Raw genomic sequence first — 21,479 nt, 5'->3', positions numbered from 1 at the left:
TGACGGTTTTTGAAAGGGATGAAAGTTAAACTTAGTGTCAAATCATTGTAAACGAAGATATTCTGTATGAGGTAGAAGAATTTGGGTATCCGAAAAGTGTGTTTACTAAGTATGGAAAGACTGAGAAGATATTGAAAGGAGGGTTAGTGACAGGAACAGGGTGAAGAGCGCACTTCAATCTACCTTGAACAACAAATAATGTTTGTCGCAGGAGGTAAAACCAGCAATTCACAGTGGAGTTCTGGTGCCGACCCTTATGTATGGGAGCAAAGTATGAAATTGGAAAAATAATGATGAAAGTAGGCTGAATGCTGTTGAAATGCGATATTTCAGACTAATGTGAGATAAAACGATATATGATAGTTGCACAAATGTTGAGATCAGTGAATAACTCAAAACTGAGAGTGTAGAGCAAATGGTCAGCAAAATAAAAAACCATGCCTATAGTGATTGATGCAAAAAGCGAGGAAGACATGGCACGACCAATCCGACAAATGCTTGAAGATGGACATGTCAAAATTCGGAATAATTAGTGTGCTTACATTAGAAGATGAATGAATGTAGAGGAAGCGAGGTCTGCATGCAAAGACAGAGTGATATGGCTCTCTTTCCTCTCTAACGACCCCTTCGGAAAAACGGCGTGGTGATTAGTTTTTTTATGAAAACGTTCTTAAAAGATAATCTGACCTACCCAGAAACGCGAATTGCTGGAGCCAAGATTAAATATCTGGGTGGGTATATTCTACTAAGCCAGGGCATTTATATAAATTTATTTAATTGTATAAGTAAAGGGAATTTTCCGAATATGAATAATTTTCCGAATAATTCGTTCAAAAGAACTTTTAGAAATAACGAAACGATCAGTATCGTAAATACGGATGTCTGGTGAATAGCTCTCAGCGATAAGAATCTCGAGTACCTACCTACGGTTGTCACAACGATGGCAATCAATCTCGTCACATATCACGGTACGGCGCAGTGCGATGTCACTGGAGTGTCTCGTAACATCGCGTCCGGGACAGCGGATCGGGAGCGGGTCCTACGTGCCGGGGGCACGGAGTGCACGCGTGAGAACCCGTGACAATAACCGGCGACAATCTTCGCTGACGATCTCGGGCCGATCTCGGTCGTGACGGGGAAATTCGCACCGAATCGCGAGCAAGGCGGCGCTTTTGACGACAACGGAGGCAGCGTTCGCGCGGATCAGCGCAGATAACTAAATACTCGTGCACTCGGTATGCACTCAGTGCGATCTCATCCACCATGTAGATCTTGCTAATCATGTTTGCGTGAACAACTGTCATGCGTGTACTAAAATAACACTCGTATACTTTGTAGTTAGCACAATAAACATATTAGTTTGTACGTAGTAAATATGAGACTAAAGTACAACTTACACTAAAAAGCATGAGTAAAAAGCTGTTTTTTGTAGCGTTTTAATTTTAGAATTGATATTTTATTTAAGTTTGCAATAAAAGAGATGGAAAACATTTTTCTAAAAAGCAAATAAGGAAGTCTAGCCTTCACATGTCATTGGCAAGTTTTTCAGATTCAATGCAGCAGAACAGCGTTTATTTAATTTTTTTAAATACATATTACAATTTGTTACCCATTTAGTCTAAGGACTTTTCGGTAGGAGACATTTTTTTTATGACAGGTTTATTTCACATATTCTATTTATATTATACGAATTTATTTATTCGTAGGCACTATAAAGTAATGAGAAGATATTTCTACAGTTCTTTTTTTTCATTGTTTTCATTTTTCATCGAAATAGTCGTGAGTATACAAATTTAAAACGTTTCTTTGTACCCTTGAAATGGTAAGTATATTAAAATAAATTTAATGTACTTTTTTCACAAAGCACTTTATAGAAACTGGGGTAAAAGAAAAATATCAGAGAAAAAAATTAAAGACAATAATAAAGGGCAACAGATGTATTATGCAAGTGATAAAGAATCAATACGGCCTTTTATGTTAATGTTTTAACTGTATCTACTACAAAATTTTTTGTTTATATTTTAAGATATGAGTAATTAAAGATGCGAATTATTATTATAAATTTTAATTTGTAGATCAGAAAACATTAAATTGAGGGATAGTGTGACTTTAAAAAATGTCAATAAAAGGTTTTGCAATTCACCGACCGTTGATGTTTTCTCCCACAAAAATACGAACTCTTATTTCGTATCGGGCATTTTGATCTAGATGCAATAGACCAAAAAACAATGTTGCAGCTAAAGGCTTCAGCTGACACCGAACCCCTTGGAATTAAGGCTAAACTAATAGCTATACACGACTAAGTGAGATAAGATAAGTCAGAATAATGGGCCAAGTCCACTGAGTAAATTATCCATGGGATGATTGTTCTCCGATCCCTTCTGAAAATCAAAAGATATTTTATTGTATCGAAAGAGCCAGGAGTGAAAATGTCCGAAGTCCTGTAGGTGTGGAAACAGCATTCGCCTTTTAAGTGTTCGGAGCGAGTATGATATTGTCCTTTTAATTGGAGAAGGTTCTCTGGGAGGAATGCGGTGTTATCTGAAGACATATTACTGTTACAATAATCATCACTTAAGATTGGGTCGAGCGGGGAATAAAACTTTAGTTTCTCTCCGAATCTTAATGCTCAGCCACCGAGTGGGAGGCTGCTCCCAAATTAAGGTCCGTTTCCAAAGACTTTATTTTATTTCAACTTTAGAGATAGTGAAAAATAGAATGACTTCATACTAATTCAAATTCTAAAAATATCCAAGTATTATATAGCCGGAATAATTTCATTATTGATATACATATCAGAGACAAAAAAAATTGAAAAGAGAATATGTGAGTATTAAGGTCGTAAGATCTATAAAAACTCGAACTAATACATTACTTTCTCAAAATAAGTATTTGTCATTTTGTAAATATTCATTAATCTCAATAAACGCCCAAGAAGGTTAAAATCCAGTACCTACGTATATAGAAAGATCACTTTAAAAGCAATGCATGTTTTCAAAAACATTTTTTTATAATTATTTTTTATGTTTCTAATCCTATATTTGTGGTGATATACTCATGTGTCTGTGTCATATAATTGCTCGTCCCATCTCAACACAGGACTTTTAGTCCCATGGAGTTGGGACTTATTGTCTCAAAAAATGTACAATAACCTTATATATGTAAATAAATAAATAAGACATTTAATTTACTATTATTACTCATTTTAAATTAACAAACGTCTTTGATCATTCTGTAAATTCGTTAGTTTCACGTAAACTTTATTTAAAAAAAAAACAAATGATATTAGGTTTGAAAATCCTCCTCAAATCTTTTTTGGGAAGAACAGTTTTTTGTTTTGAAATACCTGTTATGTGTGTTAAAAAGTTGTACTGATATTTGATTTAGTAACTAGATTAATAGTTATTTAAATAAAACAGGTTGTCAGATTTCTTATCTGTGACGTCATACATTCCCTTAAATTCTAACGTTAGATAAGCTGAAGTATCTCGGCCCAAACGTTTCGATAAATAGGATAATAAAATAAAATATTTCGTTATGATAATACGCACTTACATTATTGCTACCCAAAAGATTAAAAGATATAAAACACTATTTACATAAACATTATCCAATGAATTTTTTCAAATGTTATTTATTTTCTATAAATATTATATAATTGAATTAAACATATATGCTATTCGAAACAAATAAATCCAAGTAAAACAATACTAATTCCATTAGAAAAAAAACAGAATGGTTACTAATCATTCCTAGATAGTTTTTTAATTTACCAAATCATAAATTATTTAAAAAATGAAAAACTACAAATACGTTAACACGTGTACTTTAACATAAAATTTTACAGGTAAGTACAGCATCTGGCAGTAAATAAAGTACATCGGGATTAAGAAAGAGACTGCTGGCTTTGTAGTGTCGTCTCTGTCGCAAGAGTCCGATATCTGTAATAATGTATGAATGGCAAAGATGACGCTCTACCTAGCCGATTAGGTCAGCAGTCTCTTTCTTAAGCCCGATGTCCTTTATTTAAGACCAACTACTGTAAACATAAATTCAAATATTTCAAAATGCAGGAGATATGAATTGAATGATTCCTTGATTTTCTAAATATTCAGTGTAATTAGCTGACAATATTAGTGAATTGAATTACGTGTTAATTAATATTTCTAACTCTTCATGCTCTAAATCGTTGAATTTTATTTTACAAATTCAATTTACATAGGAGCTGGAAAGTACTGTTGACTGCACAGAATAGGCCGACAAATCGTATTCAATTAACAAAGGTAATTAATTCAGGAATTTCGTAACAATTATAAACATCAATGTAAACCGTATCACGACACAGAGTGATCTATTTTGCCTCTAGCAGGAAACAGTACTTACTTCACATATGAATTGAAGGTGTAAACTAAAAAAAACTAAAGGAAGTGCTCCATTCTGAGGTCTGTATAAGTATGAATGGGCGTATTTGAATAGAGGACAAAATACACATATTTTGAGTTTCAAAACGATGATCAATATTGACTGAATGATTTAATGTCGGGGTCTCTCCATACACCTGTTGCACTCGAGGACTTCAATCAACAATTCAGACCTGAAATGAGGCTTTTAGTAATCCCTTAACTCATTTACATGCATTATAAGGTCAGTATTATTTCAACGCCGTCTTTATATTAAGATGCGGTGCATGACCCCTTGTATTATCTAAATTCTATTCATGAATACGTACACACATTTGATCGCGTGCCGTTTATCGCGCACATAATTGGTTTTTTATCCTGTTTAATTAATGAAGTGGCACATTTTTATATATACAATTCCTCTTTACGTGTGACGTCACCGTACTCCTCCTAAACGGCTTAAACAATTTACGTGCGTTTTTCGGAGAAATATAGATCTTTGCAATGTGCGTGTTCGTAGATATTAAAATCTTCAATCGAATATGTAAAAAGAAAGTTAGGAGCATAAATGATTTATTCGAGGAGAATGCATTTGCAAAAAATGGAAAGATGTTGTTCTTTTGTGTATAAACAAGTTTGTTTTTAAATGTTTATAAACAACATTTGTTTTTTGTTGATCTCAATCAGATTCTTTCTGTAAATTCCTTATAATTTCTGCCTATTTAATTCTTTTTATCGGATTTTTAGTAAAACTAAAGTAATATTAAATTCAACACGTTTTTAAAAATCGTATTCCTGCATAAGTACACCCCTTTGTTGGTGAGACGACCGGAGCTTGACGTTTACAAAAAGAATGGCATATTTGAAAAAATATTCATTTTATGTTTTGAAATTCAATCATAAACAAGTACATACTTAAATTCAATTTTTTTTTAACATCGACAATTTTTAGTTTTGGAATTTAATCACAAACAAGTATCTAGGTACCTAATTATCAATGAAAAGTCTTTTTCCAGGACAAGCCGACGTTCGGGCGGGACAACGTCTGTCGGTTCAGCTATAGTAATATATAAAACAATTCGTTTTTTAATAGGGAAATGGTAAATAATTTGATAAATTAATTTAAACAACTATTACACATTGATTTTCATAACAAGCACAAAATTCATGTCGTCGGTCGGCGTGCATTACCGCCAACATACAATTTTGTCAAAAATGATATTTTTATATTGGGGGATATATAGCTCGTATTGGATGCTTCCTAATCATACGATATGCATGAGACTAATAGGAGGCGAGTTTTCTGAAGAAGAGCAGTACCGCGGGTCGGAGTAAATAATGTGTTAGATTTAATTTTTAGAAAAAAAAATTCTGTCGCTTGGAAAAAGTTATTTTAGTAGATTGGTAATACACGCCAATCGACGATATATTATTTTCTAACTTGTAAATGGAGATATTTTTTTATGATTATAATTATTATTTATTTTATTAAGTTCTATGATTAACATAGTCTAATATATATTTACAACACAATATTTACATATATACTTATTCTAACATTATTTATCACTATTATACACTTATACCCGTATACAAAGACAAACTTTAAGGTGAAGAAAGTACATTCTATTGTCTTCACCTTCGGGTTATTCTCCGCATTTGAAATTAGAATGTACTTTCCTCACCTTAAGTTTTGTCTCTGTATGTATTAATATCCTAATTTATAATATTCACTATTTACACTATATATTACCTAATATTTTTCACATTTATACTTTTTCCATTTAATTTTAAATATATTTACATTTACTTAATTTTTTATGCTTTCTGGCATTTCGTCAAATAATTGTATTTCCTTGTACATAAGGCAGTTCTGGGACATTGCTTTTGATTTCTTTTCCAGTCTTATATTTTTAGATCCTCTTGTTGCATAGTTATGAAAGAACTCATTATTTTTTAGTTTATTTTGAAAATATCTCGGAACTGTTCTTTGGTATAAAAAAGGAAATTTAAACATTCCAAATCCATAATTTAATATTCCTGCGAGTCTACTATCGACGTTAAAAAGTCTAATTTCACATGTAAATATTCATATTTTAAATAACGATTCCGTTAATAAAGTTTGAAATGACTTAAAGCAATATAATAAATCTTGATCATCCGTGAAGCAAATTGATTTAGGATTGATTCGAAAAATCTCCACCTTCCACCACCTGACTCTGACGACTTTGTTTTCACAGCGATCTACATTCTACATACATCGAGGTTAACATTGACTCACGAACGAAGGGGTAAATATTTTCCGGCCATCTCAGAAATGTATGCTCAGCGATAAGCCAGGCACTAAATATGTCAAAATAACAAATATAGTTAGTGGAATTCAATATTTATTCGAACAGTTAAACATGACACCTAGCAACACACGGTTAGGGTTAGAATTTCGGAACAGAGCGAGTCTTCTGTAATGGCCAATATTTGGTGTTTGTTCAGTACGGAAAGGCGCACCTTACATTTCGCTTATATCCTGCGTGAGTAAACCCTACAAAGGCGAGACTACAGATAAAAAACTTTTATTTGCTCTTTGGCTTTTGTTTCACGGGGAAATAATGCGGAGTGCATCGGACGAGCGATGATAGGATTGTCATGTTAAGTTCGTGTCAACATTGGGTTCTAAGAAGACCGGAATGTGTCGTGTGTTGAGTCAACTGCCGTGAGAAAAGATTGACGGATGAAATTCATTCATGTTGGCACTACAACCTACAACTATCAATAGAGTCACGGAGACTTGAGTCCATTCATAAGTAATGTAGAAATTATGAACTGCCTCTAATTACCTGAGCTAAGTATTTGGATTTTGCTGTTTCCATTAATCGGTTTTATGAAAATAATGGATCAAGTCTATTTACATACATTTGATGATTCAATTTATTTTTTTTAAAAAGATACCAGTTGATCTTCTATCTAAAAAAATTTACATATTTACTTTTTGAACAATTATTATTTTGCAAATAATGGACGCTTGTTTTAAATTTCCGAAAAAAAATTCTGTGCATTATAAAATTTCTTTAAATAAAATTACACAAATTTTTATATTAATTAATTATTTTTTTAATTGTATTTATGTGGAAAACTGATTTGGCTTTATTTTATGTTTTTTTTATAATGTTGTACATATTTTTTTGTATTGCTGTTGTTTTTCTGAGTAAACAGAATTAAAATTAAAGTAAATAAGGACAAATAATCTAGTAATCAGAACCAAACGAACGTCATAGTTTACTTACGTATTTGACAAAATAGGCTTATTTGACACAAAAACAATCCAATCTTGGGATTGCTGAGCAATCACTTGCTCCGAAGCTTGCTGTAGTAATACTGAACATAGTATCGTTTTTATTTTCAGGGGTATCGCGAAAGCGGGAGAGCCAAACAACTTGTCCCCCTTATCTGCTCCACCAGGGATGCTGTACACCGACTCCATGGTGCAACATACCTTGAGGAGAAAACAGAGACGGCTGGCGAGAGAGAACCCTGGAGTGCTGACGGCAGTAGCCAAGGGGGCCAACCTGGCTATCGCTGAGTGCCAGTTCCAATTTAGGAATCGAAGATGGAACTGCTCCACGAGAAACTTTCTCCGAGGAAAAAATCTCTTTGGGAAGATTGTAGACCGAGGTAAGATATTTTGATTTTGTAATTCAAAACATTCAAAACAATATCAGCTTTATGTATGACATCTGTCTTTTTAACCTATTTCAATAGATTTTTCCTCTGGGATTTGGCCCGCTAAACCGTTTTTATTTAGTAATTAATTAACACTATAAATCAAAGGCTTTAATTTGATTGGTGGACCAGCGTTTGAAGATTGTTTTGATTGCAATAATTCATAGTTTCCCTGAAGTTCATGACATATAATATTGCGAAAAAAAACATGCGTTTCATCGGCGTGTTAGTAAAGTGGTGAAAAAAAGACAGAAGAAATCTTTACAAAGAGTTTATTTTGGTTTGAAATAATGTTATTATGTTACTTTAGTATTCGACAATATTTTGAGTTTGTCCAAATTTTTGTAGACAGGGACTGGATTCAACTCCCTGGGGAGCTGTTTATATTAACATACTACAACAGAGATGAAGGACATTTAAGAATGGTGAATGTTACACAGTGTGTAAAGTGGCCACTTAAACCAGCCATTGATAGGTCATAAGCCCTGTAGATGCCTAGACTTCTATATTACCTTCTCTTAAATGTTCTTCATCTCTGTTGTAGTATGTTAATTAGTATTCGAAGTATTTTTTACCTTTATATTATAGTTTTTCAATGAAATTTATAATTTTGTGATGAATTCTTACTGTTTTTTTCATATAATTTCACACTTTAGCTAAATAGCTATAAAAATATTTAAATAACCTGGGATATGACAACTAAACGATTAAATATTAAGTTTGTTGACAGCTTTTAGTTGCGTCAAGTGCTTTATAAGATCTAATTTTGGGGTTCTAGGAATCTATTCGTCGTATAATACTCGGGCAATCAATTTAATTTCATTGCTTTTACATTTCGTTACTTACATCCGTAGATTCTTGCACAACTTCCCGAGAAATATGTTTCCAAGATGACAATCGTTAGCAGGTGAGTCGTTCTTACCTGTTTCCAGTCATTACTTTCACTCGACTAATTTTGTGAACACTTAACACAAAAAAGGTCTTTAGCCATTGTTCGCCGTCACAATTAACAGCAGTTTTTCACGAGCTTTGCAAATCGCATACACGTTCCATCAAGCGTACTTTTTCAATTTAAGAACTGTTTTTATCTAAATACACAAGATGGACACACATAATAAAGGAACCGAGAATTTTTTTACAAGAGAAATGCCACACAAAAATCTTTAGTAGATAAGTACGTGGCTTACGGTTTACTATAATAATGATATTCAAAACGGCTCTGGAATGAAACTATATAATATTTGTTTTTTAATTGCATAGTTTAAAGGGTCACTTTTATTATCATTATTATTTTATTTGCATCTAGTAGAGCATAAGACACTGTATTGATAATTGATTCAATTGGAGCGTGTCTCGATATATTTATTCAAACGCAAAATTATTCATGAGAGTGATTTGCTAATGAATGTGCAAAAGTCGAACGTCATGGTCTTTGAAAGAAATGTAACTATGACTGAATGTAAGATTGTAGTAAATGGAGATAGTTTGAAACAGGTCGAAGAATTTGTATATCTGGGTAGTATGTTTACTAGAGATGGAAATATGGACAAGGATATTGAAAGGAGGGTTAGTGCCGGTAACAGAGTTAATGGTGCCTTAAAGTCTGTCGTAGCAAATAAGTGTCTATCGCAAGAGGCTAAATTAGCAGTTCATAATGAAGTTCTGGTACCAACCCTAATGTATGGAAGCGAAGCATGGAGTTGGAAAAAAAGGGACGAAAGTAGACTGAATGCTGTTGAAATGCGATCCCTCAGGCGAATGTGCGGAAAAACAATGTATGATAGGTGCCCTAATGTTGAAATTAGAGCAGAATGCAAGGCTGAGTTAAGCATTATCGACAAAATTAAGAAAGGTCTTTTGCGATGGTTCGGTCACGTGGAGCGAATGAATGATGAAAGAACGGCTAAAAAGATTTATGATGCGAATGTGTCTGGTTGTAGAAGTCGAGGAAGGCCGAGAAAGACATGGCATGATCAAATACAACAAATTCTTGAAAGTGGTCATGTGAAAAATCGGAATAATCGACGTGCGTGCATGAGAAGATGTATGAATGTGAAGGAAGCAAAGGAAGTGTGCCAGGACAGAGTGGTGTGGCGTTCTATCCTCTCTGCCTACCCCTCCGAGGAAATGGCGTGATGGTTAGTTAGTTAGTTAGTTAAAATTATTCATTTAGGGTTTCGGTTGCCAGTATACGGACTATCAAAGATTGAAGAGTAAAAACACACCTTTAAATAGTGTGCAGGTGGGTAATATTATAAATGAGCGTCAAAAATACGCATTTGAACACTTTTTCTTGTCAAAAAAAAATCAGTTAGTGTGACCGTGGCGATGAGCCTACAAGTTGCTAAAAAATAACAAATGTGAATATTTTAACGTGAAGAAATTGTGAATGAAACGTAAAAAAAGCCGATTGATACCTTCAATTCATTTTTTTTTCTTCTTCGTCCCTGTTGAGATATTTGCTAGGAAAACATTTCAAGTCTCTTTTACTGTTATTAAATTTGTTGGACAGCCTTAAACAGATGTAATCTGTTTGCAGATGGCTATTCAGAGCGGTAATAGTATTGTCGTCACAGCATCTAATCTCCCCCTACAAACAAACCCCCACTGATCATCCCTAATGTCATACATACCCCTAGTAACAAAACGTTGAACTGTTACAGCAACAATGGCCCGCATTATCACTAGGGCCAATCTCAGAAATTCGATACTCGCAAAATTGAGTAACATACAGCCGACTACCAAAACACAAGTTTTATTACAAAGTATTATTGAATTTTCAAAAAAATAATTTTTATTTTTTATTATTTGCATTACAACAGACCAGGAGGACCAATTAGAGTGGTGATTTATAGAGCGAAACACTCAGGCTTGAGAAAAATCATTTTTAATTTTGGTGTTCTCACTGGGAATCGAACCCGGTACCTTCCGCGCAAGAGTCAAAGTCTTAGCCATTTTATCACGGAGGCCGCCAAGTTATTTCTAATGTATATTTATACGCTTATTCTTTTTATTTTGCAGTGTGTATGGGGGATAGATTTCTAAACGTCTGTGCGCTCTGCAGCTGCAAGACGTGTTGTAGCCTAGCTCTTACATAATAATCAAAATGTAACCTTACTGAAACTGGGGAACTAAAATATCAACCGCTATTCGAATTTATTTTATTTTATTTTATTTATTTCGAATACAAACAGATGTACAGGTTTAATTAATATTTAAAAAAAACTACATAAAATGTATACATAGTAGGGCCTGCCATTCAATTAAATGTATTCACTAAATAATACTGTAACAAAGCGACGATGGCTTAAAGTTTAGACTATATAAATAATAAAGATACTATATAAATTAAAATAAGATAAATATGGACAAAACAAGGAGATAGAGGGAAGGAAAAGAAGGAAATTGATAAGGAGTGGTGGATGGACAAAACAAGGATGATTGAAGGAAAGTAAGAGTGGAAAATTGCATTTGATTTAATGATGAAATGAATCATGCATGAAGAGCAAGAAAAGAGACAAAACGTCTATTCTCTGTTATTCTGAATCAAGCCTATTAGTTCTCTTCTGTACATATTGTATGGAGTGTTAAATATATCAAGACTATCAAAATTTTTGTCTCTTAATATGCATAAACCGTGGATCTATGTAGGTGCTAACATCATCATTATCGGTTAGTATTCAAATTCCTCGTTTCCGTATTATTTTGTTAATTGACCAACAAGCGCTTTCGTCTAAGTAGGCATCTTCATAAATATCTACAGAAAAACATTAAATGTAACGATGCTCGTAAATGATAATTTAGTTTACGCGTCCGTATTTCGTGATCAAGAAGAAATGTTAAACATGAATGCTGACAATTCACCGTTCTAGCAAAAAATGTAACAAGAGCACTCAAATGAGATAATTACCTGAATGCTTTTGTTAATTTGAACAACGGACAGGTAGTCGTTGAGAAACAATAAGGAAACAACTTGTCAACTAACAACTAACAACTAACACTGGATACAATATTGTAAGCTGAACTTTCAACACTTTAACAATGGCGTTTGCGGGAGGTCTTCCGCGTGAAATAAAACAAAATGAGTAATTTATTATTGTTAAGTCTCTCTCGGGGGCTACTGTACCTCGTGTACGAACTGTTAAATGGTATTATGTTTCCATCAGCATTTTGTTGTTCCCTTTTCAATAACATTTGTATCGGAATATTGCAATAGGCACGAGCGCCCAGAACAGATGGATGTATGAAAGCTTTCTTCATTACGTAATCTGAATATTGTATGTAGATGTTATCTGAAATAAAACGCACTGGGGATTACTTTGTGTTTGTTGTTTGTAATTTAACTACTTCGTGTGAGTAATGCGTTCTGATATTTTTTTTAAGAGGGATGATTTATTCAAAATAAGGGCAAAGATGTAGGGTTTTTAAAAATATTTGTGCAAATAATGAGAACGTTTATTTTTGGCATTATTTATATAATTATTCACTCGGTCTTTCTCGTTTTCTGCATCCATCAAGATTTGCATCGTAAATCTATTTAGCCGTTTATTTGATCTGCATGTTCGTATCAACGCAAAACTCCTTTCTTGATTTTATCGATAATGCTTGTCTCAGCCTTGCAGAATGCACGGATTTTTTTTATTTAAAAAAAAAAAAAATATTTGCGTTCTTATGATTTACCCAAATATTTAATTTTGAGGGCCATTTTCAACGAGTTAATAAATGTAAATAATTCACTATTGGAAAATGAAATCGAGTTGGGGTAGATTGGGATTCGAACCACGGACCTTCGGTCCGTGAGTCTGAGACACTAACCACAGGACCACAACCCGAGTTTTCAACATTTGTTTACCTATACTACATAGTTCTACCACACATTTGCCTGAGAGATCGCATTATGGACATCACTAAGCCTACTTTTATCCTTGTTTGACCGAATACAACAAAAACTTGAAGATGGACATGTCAAAAGTCGGAATAATTGGCGAGCGTGTATGAGAAGATGTATGAATGTAGAGGAAACGAGCTCAGTACGCAATGACAGTGTCATGCCATGTTTTTCTCTGTCTTCTTTAATTTCTGCATCACACAATAATTAAAAATAATATTTGGTTCCAAATAAAATTTATTTAAAAGTCCGCATTAAGTCTTACGTTTGATAATATGAACAAAATTAAAATAACTATTTTTAAATATATGGTGCTCATGGAAAGTTAAATGACGAAAGCGGTTGTATCTACTAGAGAAATCTAAATTCATGTTTTTTAAATTTTGTTTATTAATATTCACTGCACGCAGTGCCTTTTACTATACAAAATACACTGTGTAGAAATAATCAGTTCAATACAGTAGATAAACAAAAAACAAAGCATGAAAGGTTCATATGTAGATACATATTATAACACAGTGGTTTCATACAATGAACACTGAACACGCTAACATATTGTGCAAAAAATTAATCATTGAAATTCACATAAAAATTTTAAAAGTGGAAAAATGATTTTTAATTAAAAAAAAATTTTTTTTTAATGTTAAAAAAGAACAGACCTAAATATGTAATAATATAAATTCACAAAAAGTAGAAAAAAGAGTAAATAGAAAGCAAAATAAAATAAACATATATTTTAGGTACATAATTATAACCTAACAAATGTGAGTTACCGTTCACCATTTTAGAAATAATTAAATTGAGCTGATTTATATAAACTTTACTTTATGTTAAAAATATGAACAATGTCAGAATAGTTATTGCCGAGTACATGGAGTAGTTTTAAAATAGCATTATACGAGTATACCGTTCGCGAATTGTTGCAACTAAACGGAGGTATTTGACGAGTCATTCGTCTAGGTACATTGAAGTCAGTGAGTGCTAATAGTTTTAGTGTCCATTTCATTATTTAAAAAAAAGAACACTTACAAAGGTTAGATTATTTTTTCAACCCATTAGAGTAACTATGATTATAATAAGACGCTAAGAGAAAAATAAATTGAGGAAAAAAAAATTCTATCTTTGGTATTTTTTAAAATTAGTTTTTCGATATATTTAGGAACGCCTACAGTTCTGTGATTTAGATATCCCGGATGAGTTTTATTTTTCTGGGAACTATTTCGTTTATTACTGCAAATAACAATTTGATGTACATAATCCTCAGTTCTGTAGTCCACGAGAAAGCCTATGGCGCAGCATATAGAAACGAAGTTATTGCCGTAAAAAAAACAGTTACGTTTTGAAGTGCGTAACTCGTCAACTACTTGGAATAATTGTACCAAGAAAGTACGATAACATCAACATTCACTCGACACTTTAAAATATAAACAGAGTTATTATAACACTCTCCAAGGGAGCGCTTAGTAGCCATTTAAACCGTATAACTTACCGCAGCCTTAATAGAAGAGACATTTATTATAAAAATAATAATCAACAGTACAAACGTATAAACAATCGCTCCGTGTGCGAGGGGCCTCCATTAGGCTATATTTTTCTTTCACAAAAGGCCGAAAATAATTTAGACGTAAAACATTATGGCCCGAGGAGGATCCGAAGTATCATAATTACAAACTCAAAGTGTTGGGAGTCGGCCGCCTACCGCAGGTCACTCTTACACCGAGAGCTCCAATCGCACGAACCAAAATACACCAAAGCTTCTCATATTACAAAAAAAAACTGCGGTAAAATAATCAAGCTGCATTGTATGATGTTTTATTGCTTCGCAAAAATGTAAAGCGTCGAGTAATAAACACAATTACGATTTGTCAGCAAATTAACGATGCTCAACACTAAGTCGGTATCTATTTAAAAAGCTATCAGCGTAAAGTAGAAAGTTTTGAAGGAGATCCTCGTAAAAGAGATCACCACCTACGGCGTCCTTTGCGCCGTAGTTCCATCGCCCGAAGCCGTTGCGACTGGCGTGATTATGTTTCTCGATCCACCGCGAGGTTTTATCCGCCCCGCGTTAATTTAGTGTGTGATATCTTCCCCGGAACACTTGGGTGTCCTGGGTAGTAATAAAAATTCCACCCGCGAGGCAATCATCTCCCGAAGCCAATTCATTTTGGGCCTTCGATATTCCGAATCTCTTAAATTAATACTTACTGTCAACTCAGACTCCGCCGGATTCTATAATCGAGAAAGAAACAAAATCGAATTGATTTCGCTTCGACGTCTTTTTTTCAAAATTTATGGTTAATTAAGTTCGTATTTTATCGTGAGCATCGTAAATGACGTGTTACTGAAAGTTTTATTTAGTGATTATGTTTACTCGGGAATTATTGGACATATTTTCGAATGTTTATACTTCTATTAAACCGCAGAGAGGAAGTTTTTTTGAGCGAAGTTTTTTATTGTACGTATAAATATTTTCACATGCTACTTCATAAGTATGGAAACACTGAATTAGCTTGATGTTCGTTAAATGTTTTATCTCGAATCTGGAAACAGGTTTCCGTAATGTATCAATGTGTCCGAAGCGTACAAATTAAACTTTGAATGAAATAAAGAATTTAGAGAAACGAAATAAAAGGCTTACAGAATATTTAACGACGTTTTTATGACTCTTGCAGAATAGTGTGACGTCGTTATAAAAATACCGAAAATACGCTCTTCTTAAAAAGCACATAAATTAAAAATTCTTAATTGTGTTGTAGCGGGAGGACAAATTAATTCAAAGGGCAATAAATATTTCAGTTTCGTGTATAAAAAGGATCGTAATATATGTGTCCCGATAATAAAATCGACCACAACGATCGCGGTATAGTAGAACAGAGAAGAACCACCTAAATGGGTTTTACTTTAGCTACTCTATAGCTGCTACTTCCTTAACGTCTTTGTCAAGTCGTTTTGAAATTTACGGCTTGTAAACGAGCAACCGTGTTGGGTCCTCGTAAAATTCGGGCCTGAAATTAAGGAAACTTGTCAATGGTCTCAAATCTGTCTTCACGATCAATGAAGGAGTCGTGACGTCATCCTTAAGGTCAAAACGTTTTGTCACCACTTGGGCTGTTGACAGCTTGATATATCTATCCGCCGCGAACCCGCTCAAGTGTTTCGGTCTTCATCTCCTTATTTATTTTTATCCGATATAATCAATGATTAAGGAGTAGTGGACGCGTATTTAGTTAAATATTAATATGCATACCTTCGTGTATCTCAGGAAATAGAGGAATTTCTAAAAAGAGAGAATAAATCATCCAAAGTTGTGGTAATAAATTTACGTACTATACCTACTGGCCTACTCCCTACACTCACATTATTATTAAATTGCGTTAATTTTTTTTAACTAAAAACAATAAACTGACAATTAGGCATTTGCGAACTAATAAAACATGTATATAAATATTAGTATTTTTATAATCAACAACCTTTAAGCGTATATTTTGTCGTCATAAACAAAAAGGCAGCTTTTTGACAAATTCCGATGAACAGCAATGTGCAGTAAAAAAAATATTTCAGTAGTATGAAAAACGATATAATGTTTTTTCAAGCGATAACACAATATCTAGAGATTCATAAGCAAAAACTCAGTAAAGATATGATGCACACAAGTTTTATGCTTTAGGAACACTTGACATATATACTGTTTTTTTAGTTATGATAAATAAGAGTTTTTTTTATTTGTATGTAGTTAATACATAATAAAAAATGTCACATCTCAAAATATGGCTTTTGTAAATAATTGCCTTTTCGCTCACGAGAACCGTATCGGCCACCTTAAAACATTATAAAAAATCAGGTCAAAATAATAAAAACTTAACTCTGGCTCATCTTCAGAATTTGAACCTATACTATACAAAATTGTCGTACCTTCTTTACAAATATTCACGTTTATAAAAAGCTCCAATATCTTAATGAAATAACATTTAAGTGGTGTTATTGAAAAAATAAGTGATTTTCGTATTCAAAACCCGAATCTCAAAAGACAATTCCGATCAGGGTTAATGGTATTAACTCGTATTGATTGTAAGACGGTTGGATGCCACAAATCATTTCTGGCCCCGTTCGTAGCTAATAAATTAGTTGTATCTTCCTGAATAGTCGAACTGAGGGGGTCCCAGGGGCCTGGGGTACCAGAGACACAGAATAGGCCAGATATAAAGGAACATGTTAACACTGATGTTTCTATTGTGTAATCACCGCATCTGAACATCTCTCTCATCCAACGCTGTCGTGTAAGGTGGGCTCGCTGGAGTGACCAAGTAGAAATTCAATTAATTACAATATTTTAGTAGGTACGATTATTTTAGGAAATAAAATGTCATAACATTTTACGAGAAGATCTCCTCAAAATCGACAAACAAGCAATAACTAACCCAAATAGGTTTATTTATTTTATTAAAAATACATTATATACTTCCCTTTTTTTTTAAAGGATCTCACTGCGCTCAACTCGTTATTTATTGTGAAACGAAAATGATTTATAACAATTTTTGAGAACTTGTTCTTAAATTTTTACCTTATAAATTAAATGTGAATTTTTTAATGACTTTTTTAGAACTTTCACTAAAAATATTTATTATTACTTTGATTAACCACATGGTGGGGTCTTTGAAAATCATTATTTAATTTATTTTTTTTATTATTGAAAACTAATAATTACAAAAATGAAAATGTATTTAAAATTAACAAAATATAGATATGTACCCAATACAAACTAAATGAAAAGCGTATTTTAATTACATATTTTCTTAAACTTTTCACGCATAAAATTTTCGTTGTTTTTACATACAATCTAAATCTTTAGAACTATTTTTTTTCTCGTAGCATGGTCTTCCTGTTTCCAGGTGATTTGTTGAGGGCGACCACACATTCGCTGGTGGGTGGGGCAGTTCATTAATTTCCTAAATTATCCCGATGACACCCGATCAATGGCGAACCGCCGCGCCGTGATTGTGCCGAAGGTGACACAATGTATTATAACAGTATGGAGTGGTAGGGCCCAGCAAGGAAGCGCTTTGTGTGTTTTGTGTAAAGTCACTGACCAAAGACGGAAATCACAATGCAAAAAGTCATTTTTCACTTTCCGTTCAAAGTGAAGATGTGTTTCACGCTTTTTCTTAAGGTTCCACATCCTTTTAGCTTTTATAAGGTTTGCCCCGTTTCACTGTGGTCTTTATACCATATAAAGCGTACTAAAACACTCGCAATCCCTCAAAAAGTCCCTTAAAAAAAAGACATCATTTCCTGAATATGATTTTCCATTCTTATTTTCCCTTTTTATGATTTAAAGTACCATTGAAATATTTGAGTAAGAAAATAACGCAATATTCATACATAATATTTATACTCGTATAGAGCAGTGAAATAATAGTACCTACACAAAATGTTTCATTTTAACATTGTCGGTTATCGTGCCCAAAATCTTATTTCTTCATAGATGTTTAATGCATTTAACCCTAAACCATGGAATGTCAAATTGAAATAATTAAATATATAATTAAAATACGTTTTTAGCGTAAATAAACAAAAAACAGTGGTTTTGGACAACCGGTACAAAAAAAGTTATTCCTTGAATCCATAAAGGGAATAGAGAGTTATTCGGAAATAATTTGAATTAATTATTTTTTCCAATCGTTTGGTCACTGGCACTGGCACGGGGGTGAGGGGTACATTACGTTCGGATCTCCACGGGGCACCTATAATATAGAAATAAAAAATGTAGTAAAAGCTCAACTAAGGGCCTAAGCGTTCCCCAAACTGCGGGGGTCCGTCCTTCGGTTCCACGGAAACGGGCGGCCACAACACCTACAGACATCTGGATTATATTAAATTGTGTTTACACCTGTACAAAACTAAATGAATACCAAAGTGAATAAAGATAACACCTTAAAAACGTAATTATTAGTATATAACTTTGATATCGCTTTACAAAAGTGATTTAATACTGTTTTAAATAATTAATTTAAGGGTAGATGAATCTCCATAAAATGTTGCGAAGGGAATATGGATAATGCTTATTGGAACCCATGACCTATCTTTTGAAGGTTTATGAATAATTTTATATCTTACATCTTGCGCAAAATTCACCATTCTTAATTTTCACCATCTTTGCTGCGAATCTCCTGATCATTGCTATGGTTAAATACAGTATTTGATTATTATGATTCAACAAAAAAATAAATTATATTAATTTAATTATCTTATTAAAAAGAATCTAACAAATGATGAGAACGAGTGTATTTTTTAAAATATAAAATACTGTTTCATGATTAAGGTGCGGTAATCTGTTGCAGAAATTTTCAATTAACTCTAAATGTACTTTTGGTGTCCTAATTTAAAAAGGAACATTAATTTAATCACGGGCTTTCTTAATTAACTAATCTCATTTAGCTTTCAGCTGAAGATTTGAACTTGAAAAACTCCAATAACTGTATTGAATTTATTTGTGACCAGTTGTTGTCTTGAGTTCATAGAAAACCGATTTTAAGTCAATAGTCTTTGCCATAATCACTTCCGCTGTTTAAACACAGTGTTTTATTTATGAATAAAAAAAATAACACTTTACTGCCAAACTATGATAATTAATTAATGCGCACACATCTCTGATCACAAATCTTCTATCATTCTGCTCAGAATAATGAGAAATCATCTTGATTTTGATTGCCATTTTTTAATGTCGTTCTCAATTTTTGATAAGTAAAATAATTACCTACAGACGTAAATTTCATTATATTGAGTAGGGTTGTGGTCCCGTGGGTATTGTGGCGGACTCTGTATCAGGAAGTCCGAGGTTCGTATAGGGAAATATCACATACTACGAATACCGATAAAGATATATCCAATGGATTAAGAATAATTAATTGCATTTTCGAAATAAATATTTATCATAATTCATTTTTACTATTATAGATATTATGGAGAAATGTTTTCATGTGTAACTTTAAAAAAAGAAAATGTAAAAAAATAGGTCGCTAGAAAAACGCGTCATGTTAGATATTGATAGTTGTGACGTAAAGATTTGTGACGATGTTCTAAAAAAATTCGAATGGTTTGGAACATAGTAGAAAATGAACATCAATCGTGACGTTAGGGGCGTGACCAATCCAATGACCAAATTTTGCGGAAATTCAAAATAACGAATTAAATATATTTTTTATGCTACTAATGAGTACCAAAAAAAAAATTTTTATACTAGACATAGACCTATTTCATAGACCCTTTTAACTTTAAAAATCTTTAAAAAAAGTCATATTTCTCTTTTACCTATTACAACCTTTTTATTTTCTTACACGGTTATAAAAAATATTCAATTACTATCTTAGGGTAGGGAAGTTTTAATAATTCGGAATTTTTTTTTTCTTTAATTATTTTTTTAAATATTTATTTTAAGTTATGACAGTAATGTTTCTCTCCTGCGTCCGGGCACGCAATAAATCTCGGTGTTGCTCCACAGGTATGCATCTCGAGTTTGGTAGAGAAATATTAATAACAATAATGTGGCAACCTGGCAACATTCCTTCGGTAGTCAAGTAATGCTGAAGCCATCATTGTCAGCAAGGTTATTAGCCTAAATCAGTGGCAATAATCGCCTTTTCACAGTCTAACTAAACAATACAAACTGTACCTACTCGCTTCTTTTTCTGAGGATATTAAGTGTTCACGGAAAAGGTGAACAGACATTACCAAAAGTAAAGTCACCTGAAAAAAACGGTTAATAGATAAAATAAACCCAATTTTATTTAAAAAACATTTTATTGTGAAATTAAAAAAACGCATTTCAATATTAATTATAATTATACTTTTAATTAACAATTAATCTAATGTTTTGTCATCAAGAATAAAAACTGACAATACTCATATAGGCAAAACATAAATATTTATAACTTTTTTGATACTACTACTAATACTACCATCATGCCATTTCCCCGTAGGGGTGGGCAGAGAGAATGGACCGCCACACACGTCTATCCTGGCATACATTCCTAGCTTCTTCCACTTTCATACATATTGTCATACACTTTAAATTTTCACACAAATATACATATTTTCGTACATAAATATCGATTTAACTTTACATACAGTCAAAGATAACTCTGCCGCGTGATCGGGCCCGGTAGAGAAACCTGAAGGTGGGAGGTCGGTATTGTATCTTCGAAATCGCTCGAGTGAATTTATATTTAACCATACCTTCATGGTAAAGGTATGACGTCCATAATTTCCTATCATAATCGCGGCCCGGTAAAAAAAATAAATAATAGATTGACGCTCAAAATGCCTACATGTTTACATATATTTTAATAACAATAAAATACTTACCTGAATCATACAGTGAGAAACTAATTTGTAACAAGATTATACAGTTTTATAATCTAGCAATGCAATACAATATTAAAGTATTTAATATAAATTAAACAACTTCAATTTCGGTT

General features: G+C 32.9%; 1 protein-coding gene across 1 annotated transcript in view; it reads left to right on the top strand.

The window, feature by feature from the left end:
• The window catches only part of wg (Wnt family member 1 wingless), a 46,778-nt gene that overhangs the window by 11,797 nt on the left and 13,502 nt on the right, over positions 1-21,479 (top strand). Inside the window, exon 2 of the mRNA XM_088239131.1 lies at positions 7,801-8,069. Coding sequence (XP_088095257.1) covers positions 7,801-8,069 — 269 coding nt within the window. The remainder of the gene's footprint in view (positions 1-7,800; positions 8,070-21,479) is intronic.

This window comes from Micrasema longulum, unplaced genomic scaffold (assembly GCF_059751315.1).
Source record: "Micrasema longulum isolate JH-2025_06_02 unplaced genomic scaffold, ASM5975131v1 h1tg000113l, whole genome shotgun sequence".
NCBI lineage: Eukaryota > Metazoa > Arthropoda > Insecta > Trichoptera > Brachycentridae > Micrasema > Micrasema longulum.
The sequence above is the reverse complement of the archived record's forward strand: the minus strand, read 5'-3'. Positions and strand labels throughout refer to the sequence as shown.